This window comes from Hoplias malabaricus, chromosome 7 (assembly GCF_029633855.1).
Source record: "Hoplias malabaricus isolate fHopMal1 chromosome 7, fHopMal1.hap1, whole genome shotgun sequence".
Classification (NCBI taxonomy): domain Eukaryota; kingdom Metazoa; phylum Chordata; class Actinopteri; order Characiformes; family Erythrinidae; genus Hoplias; species Hoplias malabaricus.
The window spans coordinates 39,168,103-39,189,218 of NC_089806.1; the positions used below are offsets into that span (position 1 = coordinate 39,168,103).

Below are 21,116 nucleotides of genomic sequence, written 5' to 3' on the forward strand. Positions count from 1 at the left end.
TCGACCAGTTCGAAACAAAGCGCTTTTTTCACTCAGTGATAAACTTTGGAGTATTTCATCATGAGCGACTACGTTTGGAGCGACGAAGATTCCTCGTTGGATCGGGAGCAGCTGTCCGGCCCGAGTTATATTTATATTTATGTCTGTATCTCAATATTTAAACAAAAATATGCTAATACGTTTGATTCTGCATGAATTCAATTGTGTTTGGGTTTCATAGATATATCACAATTTTATGGGGAAATAAATACATTTGTTTAAATTTACACTGAATATATTTGTAAAGTCAAAGTCTCGAATTTAAAATTTATTTGTAAATTGTTGAATCTGCGTTTGTGAATCGAGTCACTCGCGTTTTTCGTGACGTGCATTTGTCGCGGGTTTTTGGATTTTGAGACTTTCCTCTCGCATTTCACCCGCTCCAAACACAAACGGAGCCTGATCCACAAATGTGGCCAGCAGGCGAACAAGCCTCCGCTAGGGGGCACTGTTGTTTTAGGACGTGGGGGGACAACTTAAATGGAGACGCATTTGCGCAATATTTAATGTGGAAGTTCGAACAAAATGCCCCCAAGCCGCTGAATTCAGCTTCATATCACAGACAGTTAGGAGGGGGATCACTGGGGAACGCTTTTGAAGGTGCCTTAAATTTAACGTGTTTCGTATTTTTGCGATTGGACTGTTAAAACTAGTGATTTGTTTCAGACAGACCCCCTCGGACGGAGGGAGGGGCGGGTACCCCACGGCTCCTAAACAGAATACGCGCTTCTCATTGGTCACTTTTATTCAGCCAATCAGCAGCCAGAGTTAGCTGTCTACGGCAGCCAATGGAGTCACAGTCCCGCCCACAGAGGGTTGTTTTGCTGCGGCCCTGAGAGCAATTGGTCAGTTCTGAGACACTGGGGAAACAACAGGGCCCCCTAGCGGTGGCTTGTTTGCCTGCTGGCCACAGTGAAACATATTTGTGACTTGTGTTTCATTTGTGGATTAACATTTACGCATTTGTAAAGTATCTACTGAATGTGTCCAATGTTATAAAGGGCTCCTCAGATTAACCTCTGTGAACTTTACAGGTCTGTTCCACCATCAGCAGATCCACCACGACGGTCACTCACACACACTCACCCAGTCATTTACACACACACCTGTGGCTCATTTCTCACCACCAGTTCACTAAGAATAAGTGTTTTTATAGCAGGAGGAACCCAGAGGATCCCACGCAGACACAGGGAGAAGACCCCACACCCGTCATGGGGAGTGACCCGAGGCGTGGACTGAACCCAGGACCCTGGAGCTGTGTGACAGCGATAACGGCTACGACACCATGCCGCCACATATTATTTTATTTTGTTTTTTTATCTTTTTTTCTTCTTATTAGTCTTAAATATTTTGCGTTGAATTTATTTGGTTTTTATTATTTTATTATAAAGATTATTAGAATTAACCGCAGTAGTTTCTGTAGAGTAGAGTTTTCTGTTAATTTTGTTTCACCTTCATTAGTTTTATTATATTGTTTTGTTAGTATCTTGTGTGTCATATTCATTTCTTTCTTTTTTTTATTAATTTGGACGTTGGTGTGTTCTGCTGTGGATTTAAGACACAAACGTCATCAATGGAATTTACTGTTATATATTAATTTAATGTTATTGTTATTAATATGATTTTTAATACTTACATTTTTCTTTTTTAAAAGTCATTGACGTCGTTTAATCCTCAAACTATTATTTTGTCAGTTTTCTGTTGCTATTTCATCTCATGTCCACATTTTCTTTTATTTATTTTAACCACTTGTATCTACTGTTTTACATTTAAGACACTTGTATGATTTATTATTATTATTATTATCAATAAATCAGTGTTTTATTATTGTTATTACTGTGTGAAGATCTTGGTCCTTATCTCACACTTCCTCTGAAATTAAGGTCCTATGGTATAAGTGACCACTAACCAACACAGTCCCCCCCAGTCCTAGAACCCCTGCAATAACGCTGTTGCACCTGCAGAGGGAGCTGTCCACTTCTCACACAGTAACGCTATATTCCTCAGCATGATTCAGCGCATCAGATACAGTGCAAATGCAATAAGTAAAATAAAATAAGTGATGCACAACAGGTGGAGTCGCTGTCTCACAGCTGCAGGGTTCTGGGGTTGTGGGTTCAATCCCTGTGAGGAGTTTGGTGTGTTCTCTATGTGTCTGTGTGGGTTTCCTCCCCGGTCCAAAAAGACACGTTGATAGGAGTCTGAAATCGTCCTCAGGTGTGTGAGTGACCGGAGGAGTGTGTGAAAATCTGGGTACATGATTTACATGAAACTTTATTTCAATTGATGGTACCCTGATTACCTCGTATCTGGCTGCTGCACTCTGCATATTAAACACCCCTACACCTTCCACTGTGTATGCACGTGTTCATATGTGTGTGTGAGAGACAGAAACTACAGAGAACACACTATGTAAATAATAGCTGATGGACTTGGAGCATGTAGGCAGTGTAAAACAGATATGGGGTCACCGACGGCTATGGTCTTACTCATACAACCTTTAAACAAACTAGCCCCTAAAGATTAGTGACAGCTGCCAGAAAAACCGAAAAGACAAGGCCCCTGCTCCACTCCCGAAACTCAAGGTCTTGCTTGATTCGAGCCAAATCTGCACCTTTAGGGAGCACTGAGCTATAAGAGCAACTGAAGCCCAAATAGAACTTAGCCTCAGGAGACTCTGGAATGAGAGGCAGGCAAAAACAATCAAACAATGAGCTTAGTGAAACAAGAGAGAGGAAGGGAGCTTGCCCTTGGGTTTATTTCCTACACCAAATGAACTGAGAATGAAAAACAAAACCAAAAATAAATGTACAAAAATGTACACTGCATAATTTATAAATACAATTTTGAGTGTATAAATTAGGAAATACACAGGAGGCTAAAACACAACTCACTCAACTCTCTCTATGAATAAATCTCGCTCAAACTACGTGTCAGTTCAATAAACGGCTAACGATGCTGCTTCCCCTCGTGTGTGTGCGTGTGTGTGTATATATTTGTTTGTGAAAGTGTACAAGGCACAGCAATAAGGAGTTAATCAATCAACCAATCCCTGTGAAGCCCTATTGAGGCCAGTTCAGAACGAGAAGAGACCTAACCTCAATCATAAATTAACATGTCATTCGTGAAGGCTAATTCCCCCCCCCCCCCCCACTAGTGTCCTCTATAACAACAGTTTAAATAAATTAATGCTCAGAACGACTCGGAATAGTGTTGGAAAAGTAGAACGTCATCATTAAAATTCTCATTCTCTCAGACTGCACCGATACAGAGAGCAGTTTGAACGGCAAATAAATTATACGCTCACATGTAGTGTAAAAGCAGACTTAAAAATCGTACCAATAAACGAGTGGGAGGCTGTACACACGTGTAGTGACTAGGTTTTGTTTTACGGAACTAAACGTAGACCAAGTCTCGCCCCTGCCCCGCCCCCTGTCCCTGAGCGGGGTTCTCAGGCTCCTCCCCCTGCTCGTCGTACTCGTACTCGATGGGTTTGGGGGAGCTGTACGGATGGCCGTTATCGTCGAAGAAGCGTCGGAAGGTGAACTCGTAGAAGGCGTGCTCCGGGTGCTTGCCGTTTTTGAACCAGCCGTTCAGCGTGTCGTTGTGGTTGCCGTCGTCGTCGCTCCACAGCTTGTCGGGGTCGACGGGGTCGAAGTTGGACGTGTCCGTGCAGTGTGTGATTTTGGGGATGTAGGGGGCGGGTTGGTGCTGCTGCCGCAAGTCAACGGAAAAGTCAATGCTTTTGAAGAAGGGGTGGGCTTTAATTTCGTCTGCTCCGTTTTTGCCCAGTCGGTCCTCCGGCCCGCGACACAGCTTCACGATCAGGTCCGACGCCACCGGACTCAGCTTGGCCTGCGGAGGGATGTGCAGCGTTGTCTGCCAATTGATGACCTGAGGAGGGAGGGACACGTATCACAGGACTGTCGTTATAAAAACAGACTTTTCTATCGATGAGAGTTCTCACTCTACATCAACACACACTGGATATAAATCAGCAGCTCATTCTCATAAACCAGCCATACACCAATAGTCCTACTCCAGTTTGAAAACGTAAACACACAGCTCCGCCTACGAACCTTCATCTGGGTCTCCAAGGGAGTTGTGGCCAGGAAAGGAGGCTGACCCACCAGCATCTCGTACAGAATCACCCCTACACTCCACCAATCACACAACTGTGTGTAGCCTGCCACAAGACAAACAAAGATACAAATCAGCTCAGAGAGAACGGATTATCACGTGACAACCTGCAATAGAGGCATGATGGTTAAACTAAAAGAAGTGTGTGTGAGGTACTGAGTGAATGTGTGTGTACTGAGTGTATACAGGCATACCTGTCCGTAGCAGCACCTCTGGGGCAATGTAGTTGGGAGTGCCCACTAAGGAGTGAGCCAGGCAGCGCTGGTGTTGCCTGGCTGCTCGCCGTTCCAGCGGTTTGAGCCGGTCTCCACAGCGGCAGTTTGCCGAGTCCTCCCACTCCTTACTGAAATCCATACTGTCCTGTCGCACGTGATCACCTGGAAGACCATGAGAAGGTCACTGTGGCAATTACACAGCTCTGATATTAAAGCAACACATTGTAATAAGGAGAATAGAACCTTGCTCTAGAGTCTACTCTGGGCTCAGCACTACAGAAAATGCACTGTGTGTTGCTTTAAAGAAACAGTGTACTTAAGTCCACAACACTCACCGCTCTGGTAGTACTTGGAGTCATGTGTCCAGCGGAAGCCTGTACATAAGCCAAAGTCGGTGAGCTTAATATGCCCATCGCGGTCTATCAGGATGTTGTCTGGCTTTATGTCGCGATGAATGAAGCCCATCTTGTGCACGCTCTCTACGGCGCAGGTGAGCTCTGCGATGTAAAACTGTGCCAGCTCCTCTCCGAAGATGCCCAATCGAATCAATAAGCTCATCATGTCACCGCCAGGGATGTAGTCCATAACAAAATACAAGTTGTCTTTGTCTTGGAACGAATAGTAGAGCTTGACCACCCATTCGTTATCCGCTTCAGCCAAGATGTCTCTTTCAGCCTTCACGTGGGCCACCTGGTTCCTCAGGAGCACGTCCTTCTTACGCAGTGTTTTCATAGCGTAGAGCGCTCCCGTGTCCACCTTCCGCGCCAAGCAGACCTCCCCAAACGCCCCGATGCCCAGCGTCTTTATCTTCTCAAACATCGACTTGTCCATCTTGGCGCGTTTGAGGCGGATGTAGTTGGACTCTTTCTGAGACAGCATCATGCGCATCTGCTCCTGGGCGTCCTCGGACAGTCCCACCTGTAGAGGAGTTACAAACATTGCTGAGCACTATAGAGAATCTCCTACTCACAAAGAAACTCCGTTTTTACAACACACAGCACAGGAAAAATGGAAACTCCACAGTGACAAATCCTCTTACATGCCACAAAAGTGCATACATCACACACAAATTTGGATCATAACTCGTGCACAACAAAACGAAGTACGCCACTAACGGTCATTCCAATGACCTGCAGAAACTGCACTGGAAACCACACTCAAAAGTGTCCGTAGGTGTGAATGTGTGTGTGGGTCTGTTTTGCCCTGTGAAGGACTGGCGCCCCCTCCAGGGTGTATTCCCGCCTTGTGCCCAATGATTCCAGGTAGGCTCTGGACCCACCGTGACCCTGATTTGGATAAGGGTTACAGATAATGAATGAATGAATGAATGAACTCTAAGGGGAGCTCAGGAGCAAAGAAATACAAATAATCTTATCTAATGTTCCTTTAATATCAAAAAGGTAATAAGGCAACAGCCACAAGTGTTTAATTGGAGCAAAGCATGCATCATGCATCTCAGTTTCCTGCAACATCTGAACAGCATAAGAACACTGTAAGCCGTGTGTATTCATGCTGCAACATTCGCATGCTGTTCAGTCACCGCTTTTCTATTTTACAGTGCCTTACTTTGTCAGCTGTGTGTGCAGACTATTCCGCTGCCAGATGAAACCTTAAACTCTCAAAACCAGCTGAGAAAAGAGAGAGACAGAGAGAAAAGAAGCACACCAGAGTAGAACCTCCCATTGATAGCATGAGGACGGAAAAAAGGGAAAACCCCAAGGGAGGTTTGAGAATATAAGGAGAAACAGGAGGCGTGCTAACCCGTTGCATCTCACTCTCCAGCTGTTTCTTGCGTCGGATCCTTTGCTGGTGATTGTTCAGGATGTTCTCCACATGCTGCTCCATGAAGAACTTGAAGGCCTGTGGTGAATAAACTTGCACCCTGCCATCTCCTCGCCGCTCCTCGTCTCGTTTGTTCCTCCTCACTGGAACCGGAGACGTGTTGATCAGTTTCTTTTCCCGCTCTGTGCTCACAGCCGCCTCTGGGCCCTCGGCACGCTCGCTGGAGCAGGTGCTCGCATTGTCTGTATCATCCTCACCCCCCTCATCTTCTTTCCTGCCGTTGGGGTTGGACTCGCACGTTGGACAAGGAGGGGGTGGCTGCTGCGGCAGGAGGTGCTTGGGGTAAGGAGGTGGAGGTCCCTGATAGCTGGGGACTTCAGAGACAGCTGGCATTTGGGTCACGGCAGGCCCAGGTCCTGAAGCCTCCTGATAAGAAGAGAGAGGAGGAGGAGGCTGTTGTTGTTGCTGAAGCCAAGGTGGATGAGTTGGGGCCACAGCTGTGTGGAGCTCTGGTTTTTGTACTCGCATACTCTTCACCGGCTGCAGAATGGGAGCCTGTGTGATGGCAGTCACAGTGGTGGCAGAGGGTTGGGAGCTGGGCGGAGGGGGACATGAGCGTCCACCTGACGGTGTGTTAGTGAATGAATTAGAGCGTGCTGGGATGCTGTGAGGCCAAGAGGGTGGAGGGACTTCTTGGTTACTGCTGTTTCCAGGGGAGGAGCCAGCTTGCTGAGGCGAAGGTCTGGACTGGGGCAGCATCCCCAGGTACATGTCCAAGTTGTGACTGTTACGGTTGGGCACCAGCATGGATGGTGGCAAGTTACCTCCGTTAGAATACGGCGGAGAAGGCGCAGGGCCACTGGCCTGCATCTGTTGAGCGGTAGGGCTGTGCCTGCTCGTTTGACCCAGTGGATATGGAGGAGGAGGCTGCCTTCCGCCACCAGCAATGCTCATGTATTCTGCCTGAGCGGAACCATTTTGGGGCCACGCTGGGGGAAAGTTGAACTTGTTTCCCCCTGAGCCCTGCATGATAATGGGCTGGCGGCCCACGGGCACCGGGCTGATGCCTCTCTGAGCCTGGGCCGGTGGAGTCACAAAACTATCAGGCCACGGTCCCTGGGGGACAGGAGAAATGCGATGCCCGAGGTAGTCCATGTTTCCAGAGTACCGCTTGGTGGCAGGGTTTGAATCCCAGGAGGAAGGGGGGGGCGTGACACTACGCACCTGAGGTGGGAGCGGTGGATTTGCCCGTTGGCTGCTCACCACAGGCGCATGGCTCTGGGGGTAGTTGGAAGGTCGGGGCAAGTCAGCTTGAGGACCAGGGCTGTTTGAACGATATATAATGCCATCAGACATAAGAGCCCCGTGCCACTGCGGAGCCAGAGATTCCTTGGAGCCCTTCCAGCTTGGCCTCCGAAGAACTGGCTGTTGGATGTGAGAGGGGCCTGCGCAGGAAACACACAAAAACACATTATTAACGCATTAAAACAAGCCTTTTTGGAAAAAGTACAAGATGCATAGCTACTGCTTCCATACAAAATTAACAATCCATGAATACAAATCTAAAATGCAGATTCTCTAAATTGGACAAGGCACGCTGAGGGAGTCACACCCACCAGATGATTTGATGGCTGCGTTAGTTGGACGCGCTGCTGCTGCTGCCATCTGCTCTCTCACCGGGTCCTGGTAGCTCATCTTACTGATATATTCTATAGCTGCCCCCACACTGCGATTGTTGGTATGCTTCAAAGCACTGATCACCATCTCCTACACACACATTTAAAACAGGCATGATTTTAACAAATCAATCAATATGAAATAATTCAGTTCTGCATTCCACAGCCATAGGCTCTCACACGTATCAGCAGGGGTGTGTCAGTAGAGCCTGAAGCCGTCTGAAGTTACATCTTTCAATAACTGTATAAACCTAGAGCTCACATTACTAAACTAATGATTTACAGGCTTTTATATGTAAATGTGCAAAGGATGTTAAATTCAAATGCAGCTTCTTATCACCATTTTGTTGCCGTTTAAAAACATGCGTCTCCAAAAGAGCTAACTTTACAGGAGGAGGTAAAAACTAGCCCAACTTTCAACAGAAGTCAATGTAAAATGATTTAATACCAAATCATTTCATGGTGCATTCACCACAACATTTCTGAAGGGCAGCTGCTGTGTTTAAACGATTCAAACTAAAAACAGATACATGTTTTTCTTTGGACAATTTACCGCATGACAGTGATTTGTCCTCTCTCAAGTGATATACGACAACATCCAGACCCCAGCAAGAGAAGTATATAGTGTAACACGTGGCCAAATGCTCAAAACGAGCAGTGAATATGACCATTTACTGAGAAAATACTTAGACAAAAACAGGCTTTGTCATATTTAATTACCTTCTGTGGAGCCATCTATATAAGAAGATTGTCTCATAGGCCCTGAACAGTGCTATGTACCGTGTCATGTAATTACAGAACTATTCCTCCAATGCAAAACATCTCTACAGTGTTTTCACTAAGTGAGCAGTAATTTCTATGAAAACAAACAAAAAAAAAAATACATGAAATGCATAACTGCGGTTAAAAACAAGTGAGCGCAGCATTACACCAAGCCCTGAACTACAGCTAAAACTCGTCTGTCCACATGCCATTGCTGTCATACCTAAACTATGCGAGAAGATCACCTGATGAGGGAACGTTCTCATGTCTGCCAACACAGAGACTATGTATTTACATTAACGTGCAAAAACACGCACTCAAAACCCATGTACAAGCATAATTCACACATACATGCTTTCAAAACATATGAACAAGAATTATTTGCGAAGCCGTTTTTTCATACCTCTTCAAAGCCTGCAGCCACAAGCTCCTGAAACATCTGCATGTTGACTTCAGGTGTGCGGTTATTGCTAGTGGACTCGTTGGCAAACGGTAACAATGACTTGCGAATCTCCTGCAGGGCTTTGTGGTAGGGGTTTTTGGGGTTGGTGCTGCGGCTTTGCTGCCGGGGGTCTTCTTGAACGCTCTTGCCCCCACCCGTGTCCACCTTGGCAGCATCAGAGGGCCGGGTGAGGTTCCTTAAACTCTCCCGGATCTCCTGCAACATCTGCTGGCTGTTGCCGCTGTAGTTGCTGGCGGGAAACGTCTTGGGCCGCATCTGCCTGTATCCTTCGGGCTTGTCGCTTCTCTTCATGAACTACCATGTATCTTGCCAACCACAGAGGTGAAGGAGGTATGCAGGGCGCACAGCGACACTGTGAAAGTTAAAGACGAGCAGTGGGTTTCCCCTACATACCACAGCAAATGAGCTATGCCTATACACCAGGACAAAGAGGAGGGGAAAAAAAGCAAGTGAAGAAACACATTAGAGGGCAACACACATATGATTTGAAACCATTTCAAAGCTACAGCAGCTGGAGAAGTTACACAATGAAAGCAGCTTCCCTGGAAAGCATTTGTGCATGTGGAAATACTATGTAAGCACTGCTCTTAGCGTGTATCCTTGCTAAGAAAAAGCATCCAGATTAAGAAGTACCAGATTCATTATAGCAAGCACTTACTTTATCATTGTTATTCTTCCTACTGGAGCCTGCCACACTACAGAATGATACTGGTTCTGATCTTACTTTCTTTAAGAGCCCAATTCGAATAGTGTGTGTAAGGCACGTAAACGTAGAGGTGTCCAGTCTAACTCTAATTATCTGTAACTGTAATCTCAAAAAGCATGTGTGGATATCATCAGTGCTATTTGAATGGATTTCGTTGTTAAATAAAGACCAGAGTACCAGGACGTTTTTGATGTGGCAGGAATGTTGGTTAAACGTAGGACTAAAAAGGTGACTGTGTTTTTGTGTCTTTAAGTTTCGTGATGTGGCATTTTCCTCATTTAACCATCCTTTAACGTTAGTTTAATTTATTAAGATGTCAAATCATTTACATCTTTAAATCTAACCGCAGATAAAGTTAACAGCTTGTGTTGGCCAATTAATTAACGTTTGACCAACACTGAGCTTTTGTTAGATGCCAAGTACTGAAACAATACAATCAGCTGAATGATAAAACTAACGTTAGAACTTCAGTGTATGAAGATCTAAATATTCATCCAGCGAAGAATTCTGCGTTCCACCTTAAACGGCACAGGCTCCATAAACACTGCTACGGCGCCACAATGCAAGTACTGCTGCACTTAAGGTGGATCAGAAAATTCGACCTAAGAAGCTACATTTTAAGCCCGTTTAACGCTATGGATTTACACAGCCTCGCTAAATAACTTTACTTTTGTAAGTTTGAGTTTGTTATTTTATTTCTGAAGCCTACGTTATTATCGTTTCCTTTTAAAAGAGGCTTCAGCAGTAAAAAAAAAACTGTGTTTATACCGAGAGGACTTCAAACCTGTTGAACAGCGAGGCCTAAACAAGTCCACAATTCGAAGCAGTTAGCCGTTAGCTCTTACGAGTTAAAGGAGCGTTGAAGTAACCCACCTTCGTCTAAAGTATGTCCATCGTGTACAGAAGAGGGTTTATCGAGTAGCAGAGTCTTGAGAACCTTAAAAATAAAAATAAAAACAGAGCAAATAAGCCCTGAAAACTCGACTTCGCTTTTGTATTGACACCGTCGCCGTAGCGCTGAGTCTGTCAGTGCGGCGTTAGTGGCCCGGATGTGGGAATACCTCTCTCTCCCAGAAAAAGCGGAGCATCACACAGACCTCTAATTTACTGATTAACTCAAGCTTTAGAGCTTCTAATATAATAAATTAATTCATACGCATATTATCATATTATTTTCCGATCTGTAGGGAACATTACAACCTGTAACCAACAGATAGTAGACTGAAGAAATGTTAAATAATGTGTGTCCTCTAAGTGGGTCCCCAGATGTTTATGTAGAAAAATAAACGTTCAGATTTAAAACACAGTGTCTTCAATTTTACAAATAATTCCTTGAGAGTTTCTAAACTGCGGGAATCATTAGTAATAATTGAACTGAACCCCTCAGTTCTTTTTATTAATTCTTATTTTATTGAATCATGGGAAAACATTACAAGAGCCCAATATATTCAAATCACAATTCAGCAATCAATTTATTAAAAATATAATTAAGAGAATGTTTCAGTAAATACATATTTTAAGCCTCTTAATATTTTCCTTGGGGCGGCACGGTGGCGCAGCAGGTAGTGTCGCAGTCACACAGCTCCAGGGACCTGGAGGTTGTGGGTTCGATTCCTGCTCCGGGTGACTGTTTCTGAGGAGTGTGGTGTGTTCTCCCTGTGTCCGCGTGGGTTTCCTCCGGGTGACTGTCTGTGAGGAGTGTGGTGTGTTCTCCCTGTGTCCGTGTGGGTTTCCTCCGGGTGACTGTCTGTGAGGAGTGTGGTGTGTTCTCCCTGTGTCTGCGTGGGTTTCCTCCGGGTGACTGTCTGTGAGGAGTGTGGTGTGTTCTCCCTGTGTCCGCGTGGGTTTCCTCCGGGTGACTGTCTGTGAGGAGTGTGGTGTGTTCTCCCTGTGTCCGCGTGGGTTTCCTCCGGGTGACTGTCTGTGAGGAGTGTGGTGTGTTCTCCCTGTGTCCGCGTGGGTTTCCTCCGGGTGACTGTCTGTGAGGAGTGTGGTGTGTTCTCCCTGTGTCCGCGTGGGTTTCCTCCGGGTGACTGTCTGTGAGGAGTGTGGTGTGTTCTCCCTGTGTCCGCGTGGGTTTCCTCCGGGTGACTGTCTGTGAGGAGTGTGGTGTGTTCTCCCTGTGTCCGCGTGGGTTTCCTCCGGGTGACTGTCTGTGAGGAGTGTGGTGTGTTCTCCCTGTGTCCGCCTGGGTTTCCTCTGGTGCTCCGGTTTCCACCCACAGTCCAAAAACACACGTTGGTAGGTGGAATGGCGACTCAAAAGTGTCCGTAGGTGTGAGTGTGTGTTGCCCTGTAAAGGCTGGCGCCCCCTCCAGGGTGTATTCCCATCTTGCGCCCAATGATTCCAGGTAGGGTCTGGACCCACCGCGACCCTGAACTGGATAAGGGTTACAGATAATGAATGAATGAATATTTTCCTCCATAGTCTATTAAATAAACTACATTTTATCCATTTGTATTCGCTTTTAGTTATAAATCGCCATCAATAATGTGGATATATTCCAAAATTTCAATTTTGTTAATTACTAAAAGGGTCTGTTTTGTTTTTGTTAATCGTTTCATTTCAGGTCAAAAAGACCCCCCCCCCCCCAAAAAAAAAAAAAAAAAAAAAATAAAGAGAATATGGTTTAACCAGCTTTCAGTGTCGAGGCTCTGATAAAGTACATGATCAAAGCATAGAGCAGTTATGTAATTTTACTGCCCTGCCAAAGGTTTTGATATATCCAGATTATAAAAAGCTACCTGGATATGGCCCATTATTTGTTACATCACTTCAAATTACTTGTGCTCACCTTATCCCTAACCCTAGAACTGACACACGATGATGTTTTTCATATGCTACAATTACCAGTGCACTCACAAACAAACACGGGTACAAAGAATAGATCATGGTTTAATTTTCAAGTGCATTAGCCAGAGAAAGAGCATATTTTAAAAACAAACGAAACCTGCTTTTCAAAAGAACAATTCCTGGGTATTATTAAACTTTCCTGAGCCCTCTCATCACACAGGAACCCGTCTGTTTATGTACACTGCCTCTCCGTCTGTGCCGCACACTAAGCACTGCCCGAGTATGTCCAAGCTGTTGACGGACAGTGTCTGGCTGGGCAGCATGTGAGTCGTCTCCAGTCTGCCCTTGCTGGAGTCTCCATTAAGCCAGGCATTGATGAGAGACTGGTTTCCTCCCGCTGGAGCCGCAGCGCTGCGGGACATCAGGCTGGTGTTACGCCCTAAAGCCAGAGACCAAAACAAAATAAAAGTTTAACCATTTTAAAGTTGTATAGAGGTCCCTTCTCAATTCTGTTTCAGATTCATCTTACCCTGGAGGAATGAGGGTGCGTCCGACCCAGATGAAGTCTCCCAGTGCAGCAGAGAGCCATCTTCTGAGCAGGTGAACAGGTGGTCTGGGTTTGATGGGTGAAAATGGACCTCCCACACTACAGGAAAAACAACAAAATAAATGCGTTCGAGATCATAGGGCCATATCAAATATAACATTCTGAGAACTAAAACAAACAGAAGTAGTCTGCCTTAACTGAAAGCATGTATCAAGCATTTATCAATTACTATCATGAAGAACGCACAGCTAGAAACGCTCCAAAATGACTTGAAATAAATCTGTTTACATTAGCGTACAGTTTAAGTAATGTAATCCCAATTTTTCCTTGCTATTTTTTATGTGGACAGCATCAAAACGAATACAAGCACAGACACAGTACATGTCTACACTAACACACGAGACACTCACTTTCAGCAGAGTGAGCCTCCATGAGAGAGAAGGGCATGTTGCCCTGCCTCACGTCCCAGATACAGAGCATACCATCCTGCCCTCCAGTGGCCACTATATGCTGCTGGTTCGGGTGTCTGTCCACACAGTGCAGGGGCACCCTGTCCCCAGTGCTGAAGAAAAGAAATGGACAGGTAACTGTCATCAATACACATCTACAGTGCAAACCAAATACATTTCTCTGATGGCACAGATTTTAAGAAGCAATCACTGTGTAAGGACAACTACATTAAATAACACTCAAATAGATAAAAGCTGGGCGGCACAGTGGTGCAGCAGGTAGTGTCGCAGTCACACAGCTCCAGGGACCTGGAGGTTGTGGGTTCGATTTCCGCTCTGGGTGACTGTCTGTGAGGAGTGTGGTGTGTTCTTGTGTTCTCCCTGTGTCTGTGTGGGTTTTCTCTGGGTGACTGTCTTTGAGGAGTGTGGTGTGTTCTCCCTGTGTCTGCGTGGGTTTCCTCTGGGTGACTGTCTGTGAGGAGTGTGGTGTGTTCTCCCTGTGTCTGTGTGGGTTTCCTCCGGGTGACTGTCTGTGAGGAGTGTGGTGTGTTCTCCCTGTGTCTGCGTGGGTTTCCTCTGGGTGACTGTCTGTGAGGAGTGTGGTGTGTTCTCCCTGTGTCTGCGTGGGTTTCCTCTGGGTGACTGTCTGTGAGGAGTGTGGTGTGTTCTCCCTGTGTCTGTGTGGGTTTCCTCCGGGTGACTGTCTGTGAGGAGTGTGGTGTGTTCTCCCTGTGTCTGCGTGGGTTTCCTCTGGGTGACTGTCTGTGAGGAGTGTGGTGTGTTCTCCCTGTGTCTGCGTGGGTTTCCTCTGGGTGACTGTCTGTGAGGAGTGTGGTGTGTTCTCCCTGTGTCTGCGTGGGTTTCCTCTGGGTGACTGTCTGTGAGGAGTGTGGTGTGTTCTCCCTGTGTCTGCATGGGTTTCCTCCAGGTGACTGTCTGTGAGGAGTTGGTGTGTTCTCCCTGTGTCTGCGTGGGTTTCCTCCGGGTGCTCCGGTTTCCTCCGGGTGCTCCGGTTTCCTATCACAGTCCAAAAACACACGTTGCTAGGTGGATTGGTGACTCAAAAGTGTCCGTAGGTGTGAGTGTGTGAGTGAATGTGTGTTGCCATGTGAAGAACTGGGGCCCCCTCCAGGGTGTGTTCCCGCCTTGCGCCCAATGATTCCAGGTATGCTTTGGACCCACCGAGTCCCTGAACTGGATAAGGGTTACAGATAATGAATGGATAGATAAAAGCTACTGAGTCCTCGCAGCCTTAAAGATTTGGTTATTGGTTGGCAGTATGTAAGCAAAACCAATACTAAGTGAAGTGATGAAGGATGGATATACGAATTGAGCAATGTCCAAAGATCTGTAGCAAAAATGCACGCTACGAGATGATGATTCCAGACATACAGCCATAACAAGAAGAGGGGTTTGTCTGTGATTTGGCCTAGCCAACCTTCTGAGAAAGACTCCAATGAAAATCCTAATAAAAATAATGGTGATTTAGAAACAGCAGGTCCTCAAAAACCCTACATAACTTACAGCCATCAAAGACTTCGTCAAGAGGGTTGGGCCAAACCTGAACCACAATGCTACAAACAGCTTATTTCTTCATACTGTAGACTTACAAAGATGCGATTTCTAACAACTGCTAAGCAACAGGGTAGTAATGCTAATATCTGTGGTGTCTATTCTTTTCCCCTATCAATTCTTTCTTCATAATGAATGCATACTTTTTCATATTCATTGGTACAGCTTCAAAAATGCATCATATGTGTGTAAAATGAAGTGCTTCGACTGTTCTGCTTCATGCATGAGCGAATCTTACAGAGAGAGGATCTGTGCCGGCTCGCTGCCCTGCTGCCTGAAGTCCCAGAGCTTCAGCTGCCCAATGGAGTTGACGGTCAGCACTTCGGTCGTCCGAAGAAAAGTCACTGCATGGATTGTGCTGCTGTCTGCATTTTCTGTGGGGGAAAACGGCATTGTGGAAACAATAACAAAAAACAGTCCAAATCCTCTCAATAGATCAGTACATACGGGTTTATGATATATTCCTTAGTCAACATTCCGACTCTTGTGCTGATCCAATAACTGTTCATTTCCAACTCTGGCTTTTACTTGATATCGAATTTGAGTTCAGCAAAACAGAGGGAGAACACTGTAACTCAGATGCCCTTCGGTACCGGACAAACAGAGCAATACACAGTACAGTGAATGATAATCAACTAAATAAACTGAATCAATTCAGTCAACGCCATGAGCATTAAAAATTACTGTGATGGACAGATTCAAATGTGACAGCGTTCCATACATTGACTTTGGAATGTCAGATTTTAGTATAACTGATTATGAGTAAATATAATTCTCAATAAGGGACGATGAGGCAGCAGGTAGGTGTCGCAGTCACACAGCTCCAGGGGCCTGGAGGTTGTGGGTTCGAATCCCGCTCCGGGTGACTGTCTGTGAGGAGTGTGGTGTGTTCTCCCTGTGTCTGTGTGGGTTTCCTCCGGGTGACTGTCTGTGAGAAGTGTGGTGTGTTCTCCCTGTGTCTGTGTGGGTTTCCTCCGGGTGACTGTCTGTGAGGAGTGTGGTGTGTTCTCCCTGTGTCTGCGTGGGTTTCCTCCGGGTGACTGTCTGTGAGGAGTGTGGTGTGTTCTCCCTGTGTCTGTGTGGGTTTCCTCCGGGTGACTGTCTGTGAGAAGTGTGGTGTGTTCTCCCTGTGTCTGTGTGGGTTTCCTCCGGGTGACTGTCTGTGAGAAGTGTGGTGTGTTCTCCCTGTGTCTGCGTGGGTTTCCCTCTGGGTGACTGTCTGTGAGGAGTGTGGTGTGTTCTCCCTGTGTCTGCGTGGGTTTCCTGCGGGTGACTGTCTGTGAGAAGTGTGGTGTGTTCTCCCTGTGTCTGCGTGGGTTTCCTGCGGGTGACTGTCTGTGAGACGTGTGGTGTGTTCTCCCTGTGTCTGTGTGGGTTTCCTCCGGGTGACTGTCTGTGAGGAGTGTGGTATGTTCTCCCTGTGTCTGCGTGGGTTTCCTGCGGGTGACTGTCTGTGAGAAGTGTGGTGTGTTCTCCCTGTGTCTGCGTGGGTTTCCTCCGGGTGACTGTCTGTGAGGAGTGTGGTGTGTTCTCCGTGTCTGCGTGGGTTTCCCTCTGGGTGACTGTCTGTGAGGAGTGTGGTGTGTTCTCCCTGTGTCTGTGTGGGTTTCCTCCAGGTGACTGTCTGTGAGGAGCTGGTGTGTTCTCCCTGTGTCTGCGTGGGTTTCCCTCTGGGTGACTGTCTGTGAGGAGTGTGGTGTGTTCTCCCTGTGTCTGCGTGGGTTTCCCTCTGGGTGACTGTCTGTGAGGAGTGTGGTGTGTTCTCCCTGTGTCTGCGTGGGTTTCCCTCTGGGTGACTGTCTGTGAGGAGTGTGGTATGTTCTCCCTGTGTCTGCGTGGGTTTCCTGCGGGTGACTGTCTGTGAGAAGTGTGGTGTGTTCTCCCTGTGTCTGCGTGGGTTTCCTCCGGGTGACTGTCTGTGAGGAGTGTGGTGTGTTCTCCGTGTCTGCGTGGGTTTCCCTCTGGGTGACTGTCTGTGAGGAGTGTGGTGTGTTCTCCCTGTGTCTGCGTGGGTTTCCCTCTGGGTGACTGTCTGTGAGGAGTGTGGTGTGTTCTCCCTGTGTCTGTGTGGGTTTCCTCCAGGTGACTGTCTGTGAGGAGCTGGTGTGTTCTCCCTGTGTCTGCGTGGGTTTCCCTCTGGGTGACTGTCTGTGAGGAGTGTGGTGTGTTCTCCCTGTGTCTGTGTGGGTTTCCTCCAGGTGACTGTCTGTGAGGAGCTGGTGTGTTCTCCCTGTGTCTGTGTGGGTTTCCTCCAGGTGACTGTCTGTTAGGAGTGTGGTGTGTTCTCCCTGTGTCTGCGTGGGTTTCCTGCGGGTGACTGTCTGTGAGGTGTGTGGTGTGTTCTCCCTGTGTCTGCGTGGGTTTCCTCCGGGTGACTGTCTGTGAGGAGCGTGGTGTGTTCTCCCTGTGTCTGCGTGGGTTTCCTCCGGGTGACTGTCTGTGAGGAGTGTGGTGTGTTCTCCCTGTGTCTGCGTGGGTTTCCTCCGGGTGACTGTCTGTGAGGAGCGTGGTGTGTTCTCCCTGTGTCTGCGTGGGTTTCCTCCGGGTGACTGTCTGTGAGGAGTGTGGTGTGTTCTCCCTGTGTCTGCGTGGGTTTCCTCCAGGTGACTGTCTGTGAGGAGCTGGTGTGTTCTCCCTGTGTCTGCGTGGGTTTCCTCCGGGTGACTGTCTGTGAGGAGTGTGGTGTGTTCTCCCTGTGTCTGCATGGGTTTCCTCCGGGTGACTGTCTGTGAGGAGTGTGGTGTGTTCTCCCTGTGTCTGCGTGGGTTTCCTCCAGGTGACTGTCTGTGAGGAGTGTGGTGTGTTCTCCCTGTGTCTGCATGGGTTTCCTCCAGGTGACTGTCTGTGAGGAGTGTGGTGTGTTCTCCCTGTGTCTGCGTGGGTTTCCTCCGGGTGACTGTCTGTGAGGAGTGTGGTGTGTTCTCCCTGTGTCTGTGTGGGTTTCCTCCAGGTGACTGTCTGTGAGGAGTGTGGTGTGTTCTCCCTGTGTCTGCGTGGGTTTCCTCCGGGTGACTGTCTGTGAGGAGCTGGTGTGTTCTCCCTGTCTGTGTGGGTTTCCTCCGGGTGCTCCGGTTTCCTCCCACATTCCAAAAACAGACGTTGGTAGGTGGATTGGCAACTCAAAAGTGTCCGTAGGTGTGAGTGAATATGTGTGTTGCCCTGTGAAGGACTAGCGCCCCCTCCAGGGTGTATTCCCGCCTTGCGGCCAATGATTCCAGGTAGGCTCTGGACCCACCACGACCCTGAACTGGATAAGGGTTACAGATAATGAATGAATGAATAATATTCAATAAATTACACACATTTGGAGAAAGCCACTTCCACTCTTTTATAGCCCAGTGCCAGGGAGGATTTTAAACCTTCTGGCTGAAGCTTAGCACTTAGCTTGGGTAACGTGAGCTCATGTGTAGCTACTCTGGAGCATCCAGTTCTGTTACATGGCGTAACATCACAAGTCTACACAACGTGTGCATCACTGTGCACAATCCGAGTACCTTAAAGTAACTAAATTAACTAATAAATAAGGGGTATCTACACATATTTGTGCCTTTACCCTGTATTCTAGTTCTTAACTGTGGCAAAAAAATGATTCCCTAATAAATAACCAATCAATAATCAATTGAAATCTTTGTAATATCAAACCCTTAACCCCCTGCTTATAACATCCAGGACTGAACATGATGAAAAGAGCAGTTAAAAGCAAGTCATAGAAAACTAACCGATGATGCGCACGATTCCTTTGTGGTCAGCTTTGTAGAGAACAACTCTTCCGTCCTCGCCCACTGACACCACATCTGGACTACTGCACACCAACCCTGTGCACGGGGCACTGGCTTGCTTATAGTGATGAGCTCTGTCCCATACGTGAGCCACTGAAAGGGCCTGGAGAGCACAGAACATATCATTCATATTCTCATGTACAAGCTACATATCATTGAGTGCTGCACATTTTTAAACATTCTTGATTAAACAGATATCTGAAACATGTAAAACACAAATGAGTAGCTTAGCAATTAAAAACACGTTAATCTTTCAATCTATGACTCACATTCATTGTAAACTGAGATAAACAGGCTGCAGAAATGATTAATACCTGACGGTCAGCATGAAGTTTGTAGATAGTCACTGCTCCTGTAGATGACGCTGTAACGAGTCTGTCTTGATCCAGAAACTGAAAGAGACACAGTCATGGCTTCATTAACCTCTTGAACCATAAGCTTATTTAGTTATATGCCTTAAAATCTTTGATTCAGTTACCTGTATGAGTGAGTTTAATAACTATGAGTGTTGTTTAAGCTACTAAAACCTAGACCTGCATTTGTTCCCGTGGGATTAAACAATGAAAAATATGGACATGAGTCGCACATTAAGTAAAAGACAATCATGACAAACCCTGACTAGTCTGGCTCACCTGCATGTCCAGCACATCTCCCGCATGTTTACATTCGCACAGTAACTGTGGATCTCCCTCCAACTCATCATCATCTCCCATTCCGTTGTCTCCAACACTCCAGACGCAAACCTGATTGGCCTGCGAACACAACAGGAAGGTGACACATTACACAAAGGAATTGTGTGTGTGTTTATACATTTCTGTTGTTTATCCATCCATTATCCACCGCTTATCCGGGTCTGGGTCGCGGGGGAAGCAGTCGGAGCAAAGAAACCCAGACCTCCCTCCCCCCAGCCATCGTGTCCAGGGGTATACAGAGGCGTTCCCAGGCCAGTCGAGACATGTAGTCTCTCCAGCGTGTTCTTGGTCTGCCCCGGGGCCTCCTCCCTGTTGGACATGCCCGGAACACCTCACCAGGAAGGCGTCCAGAAGGCATCCGAACCAGACGCCTGATCCACCTCAACTGGCTCCTCTCGACGTGGAGGAGCAGCGGCTTCCTGTTGTGTAATATGAGTTAAACTTGATTGGACCCTGTTTATTAACTGTATACTGTTCAGAGTCATTAGGTGCAAGGCAGGAACAAGGTCTGCGTGGTGTGCCAGTCCATCACAGATCACCACACATTCATACGCACTTGCACTGATGGACACTTTTGATTGGCTAACCCATCTATCAACATGTGTGTTTTGATTGTGTCAGGAAGCTGGAGCACCAGGAGGCAACCTATGCAGACACAGGGAGAACACACCTCACATCTCACAGACAGTGACCCGAGGCTTAGCTTCAACCCACAACCCCAAGACCCTGGAGCTGTATAATAGAAACAACCTGTCGTGCCTCCGTGTGGGAACTGTGTATATTTTGTGTGTGTCTAGTGTGTGATAGTGTGTAAGTGTATATTGTATATGTGGTGTTTATTTGAATGTGTGTGTGCTCTATTTGTATTCTAGACGTCTGGTTCCCATCACCTCCACTGTATATCATATATGTACGGTGTAGTACACTGTATAGCTCCTCCTCAGCTCGGAGACTGAATGAGAGAGATGTTGAGGGATCAGTGCAGTTCCCCTTTAACCAAGTCCTCAGTACCTCGTTGTCCCAGGAGCCGGTGGTGAAGACTTGCGGCTGCTGTAAAGACTGCGCGGATTCAGGCCTCCAGCGCGTTTTGCTGATCTTCTGAGAGACATATTTCGCGTTTATACACTCCATTTGTTTTATTTAAACCGCGTTTTCAATCAGTTTTTCCTCCTTAAACCGACTTCACTTCACAAACGAGCTCCAAATTCACCCAGTCCCGCCAGCTCCTCCTTTCACTACGGCGGCTCTCCTAGGACAAATATTTGCGCTTCGCTTTTTGAAGCCAACATGTCCTAAGTTTGTAGACATCCTTTTATTACACTGAACACTTACCTTCTATCTACAGTAATTGCCCGTTTTATCAGCTCCAGTGAACACACAGGAGCACTTTGTATTTCCACAGTGACAGATTGTAGTCTACCTGTTACTCTGCATACTTTCTTATCCCCATTTCACCCTGCTCTTCAGTGGTCAGGACCCCCACAGAGCATTGTATGATTTT

General features: G+C 46.9%; 2 protein-coding genes across 2 annotated transcripts; both read right to left on the minus strand.

Annotated features, from left to right (window-relative positions):
* Positions 1-2,759: 2,759 nt before the first annotated feature.
* lats1 (large tumor suppressor kinase 1) lies at positions 2,760-10,858 on the minus strand. Its single transcript, XM_066676885.1, has 8 exons — positions 10,657-10,858; positions 9,018-9,489; positions 7,793-7,943; positions 6,156-7,621; positions 4,730-5,312; positions 4,374-4,556; positions 4,119-4,225; positions 2,760-3,933 (listed from the first exon to the last, which is right to left on the minus strand). The coding sequence occupies exons 2-8, from the start codon at positions 9,366-9,368 to the stop codon at positions 3,436-3,438; spliced, it is 3,339 nt and encodes a 1,112-aa protein (XP_066532982.1). The 5' UTR covers positions 9,369-9,489; positions 10,657-10,858; the 3' UTR covers positions 2,760-3,435.
* A 1,708-nt stretch (positions 10,859-12,566) lies between these two features.
* On the minus strand, positions 12,567-20,864 carry nup43 (nucleoporin 43). Its single transcript, XM_066677491.1, has 8 exons — positions 20,627-20,864; positions 19,556-19,675; positions 19,238-19,315; positions 18,864-19,026; positions 15,383-15,518; positions 13,534-13,685; positions 13,106-13,222; positions 12,567-13,015 (listed from the first exon to the last, which is right to left on the minus strand). Exons 1-8 carry the CDS (start codon positions 20,744-20,746, stop codon positions 12,789-12,791), a joined length of 1,113 nt encoding a protein of 370 aa, XP_066533588.1. The 5' UTR covers positions 20,747-20,864; the 3' UTR covers positions 12,567-12,788.
* Positions 20,865-21,116: the final 252 nt, after the last annotated feature.

Bases quoted from the DNA above. Each gene is read 5' to 3' on its own strand.
- lats1 (XM_066676885.1), bottom strand. From the start codon at position 9,368: ATGAAGAGAAGCGACAAGCCCGAAGGATACAGGCAGATGCGGCCCAAG. The intron at 7,622-7,792 runs GTGGGTGTGACT...TTTCCTGCGCAG, and splicing joins CGCAGCCATCAAATCATCTG to GCCCCTCTCACATCCAACAG. The intron at 4,226-4,373 runs GTATGCCTGTAT...GTCTTGTGGCAG, and splicing joins AGAGGTGCTGCTACGGACAG to GCTACACACAGTTGTGTGAT.
- nup43 (XM_066677491.1), bottom strand. From the start codon at position 20,746: ATGGAGTGTATAAACGCGAAATATGTCTCTCAGAAGATCAGCAAAACG. The intron at 19,676-20,626 runs GTACTGAGGACT...TTGTGTTCGCAG, and splicing joins CCGGCTCCTGGGACAACGAG to GCCAATCAGGTTTGCGTCTG. The intron at 13,686-15,382 runs GTAAGATTCGCT...TCTTTTCTTCAG, and splicing joins CCGGCACAGATCCTCTCTCT to CACTGGGGACAGGGTGCCCC.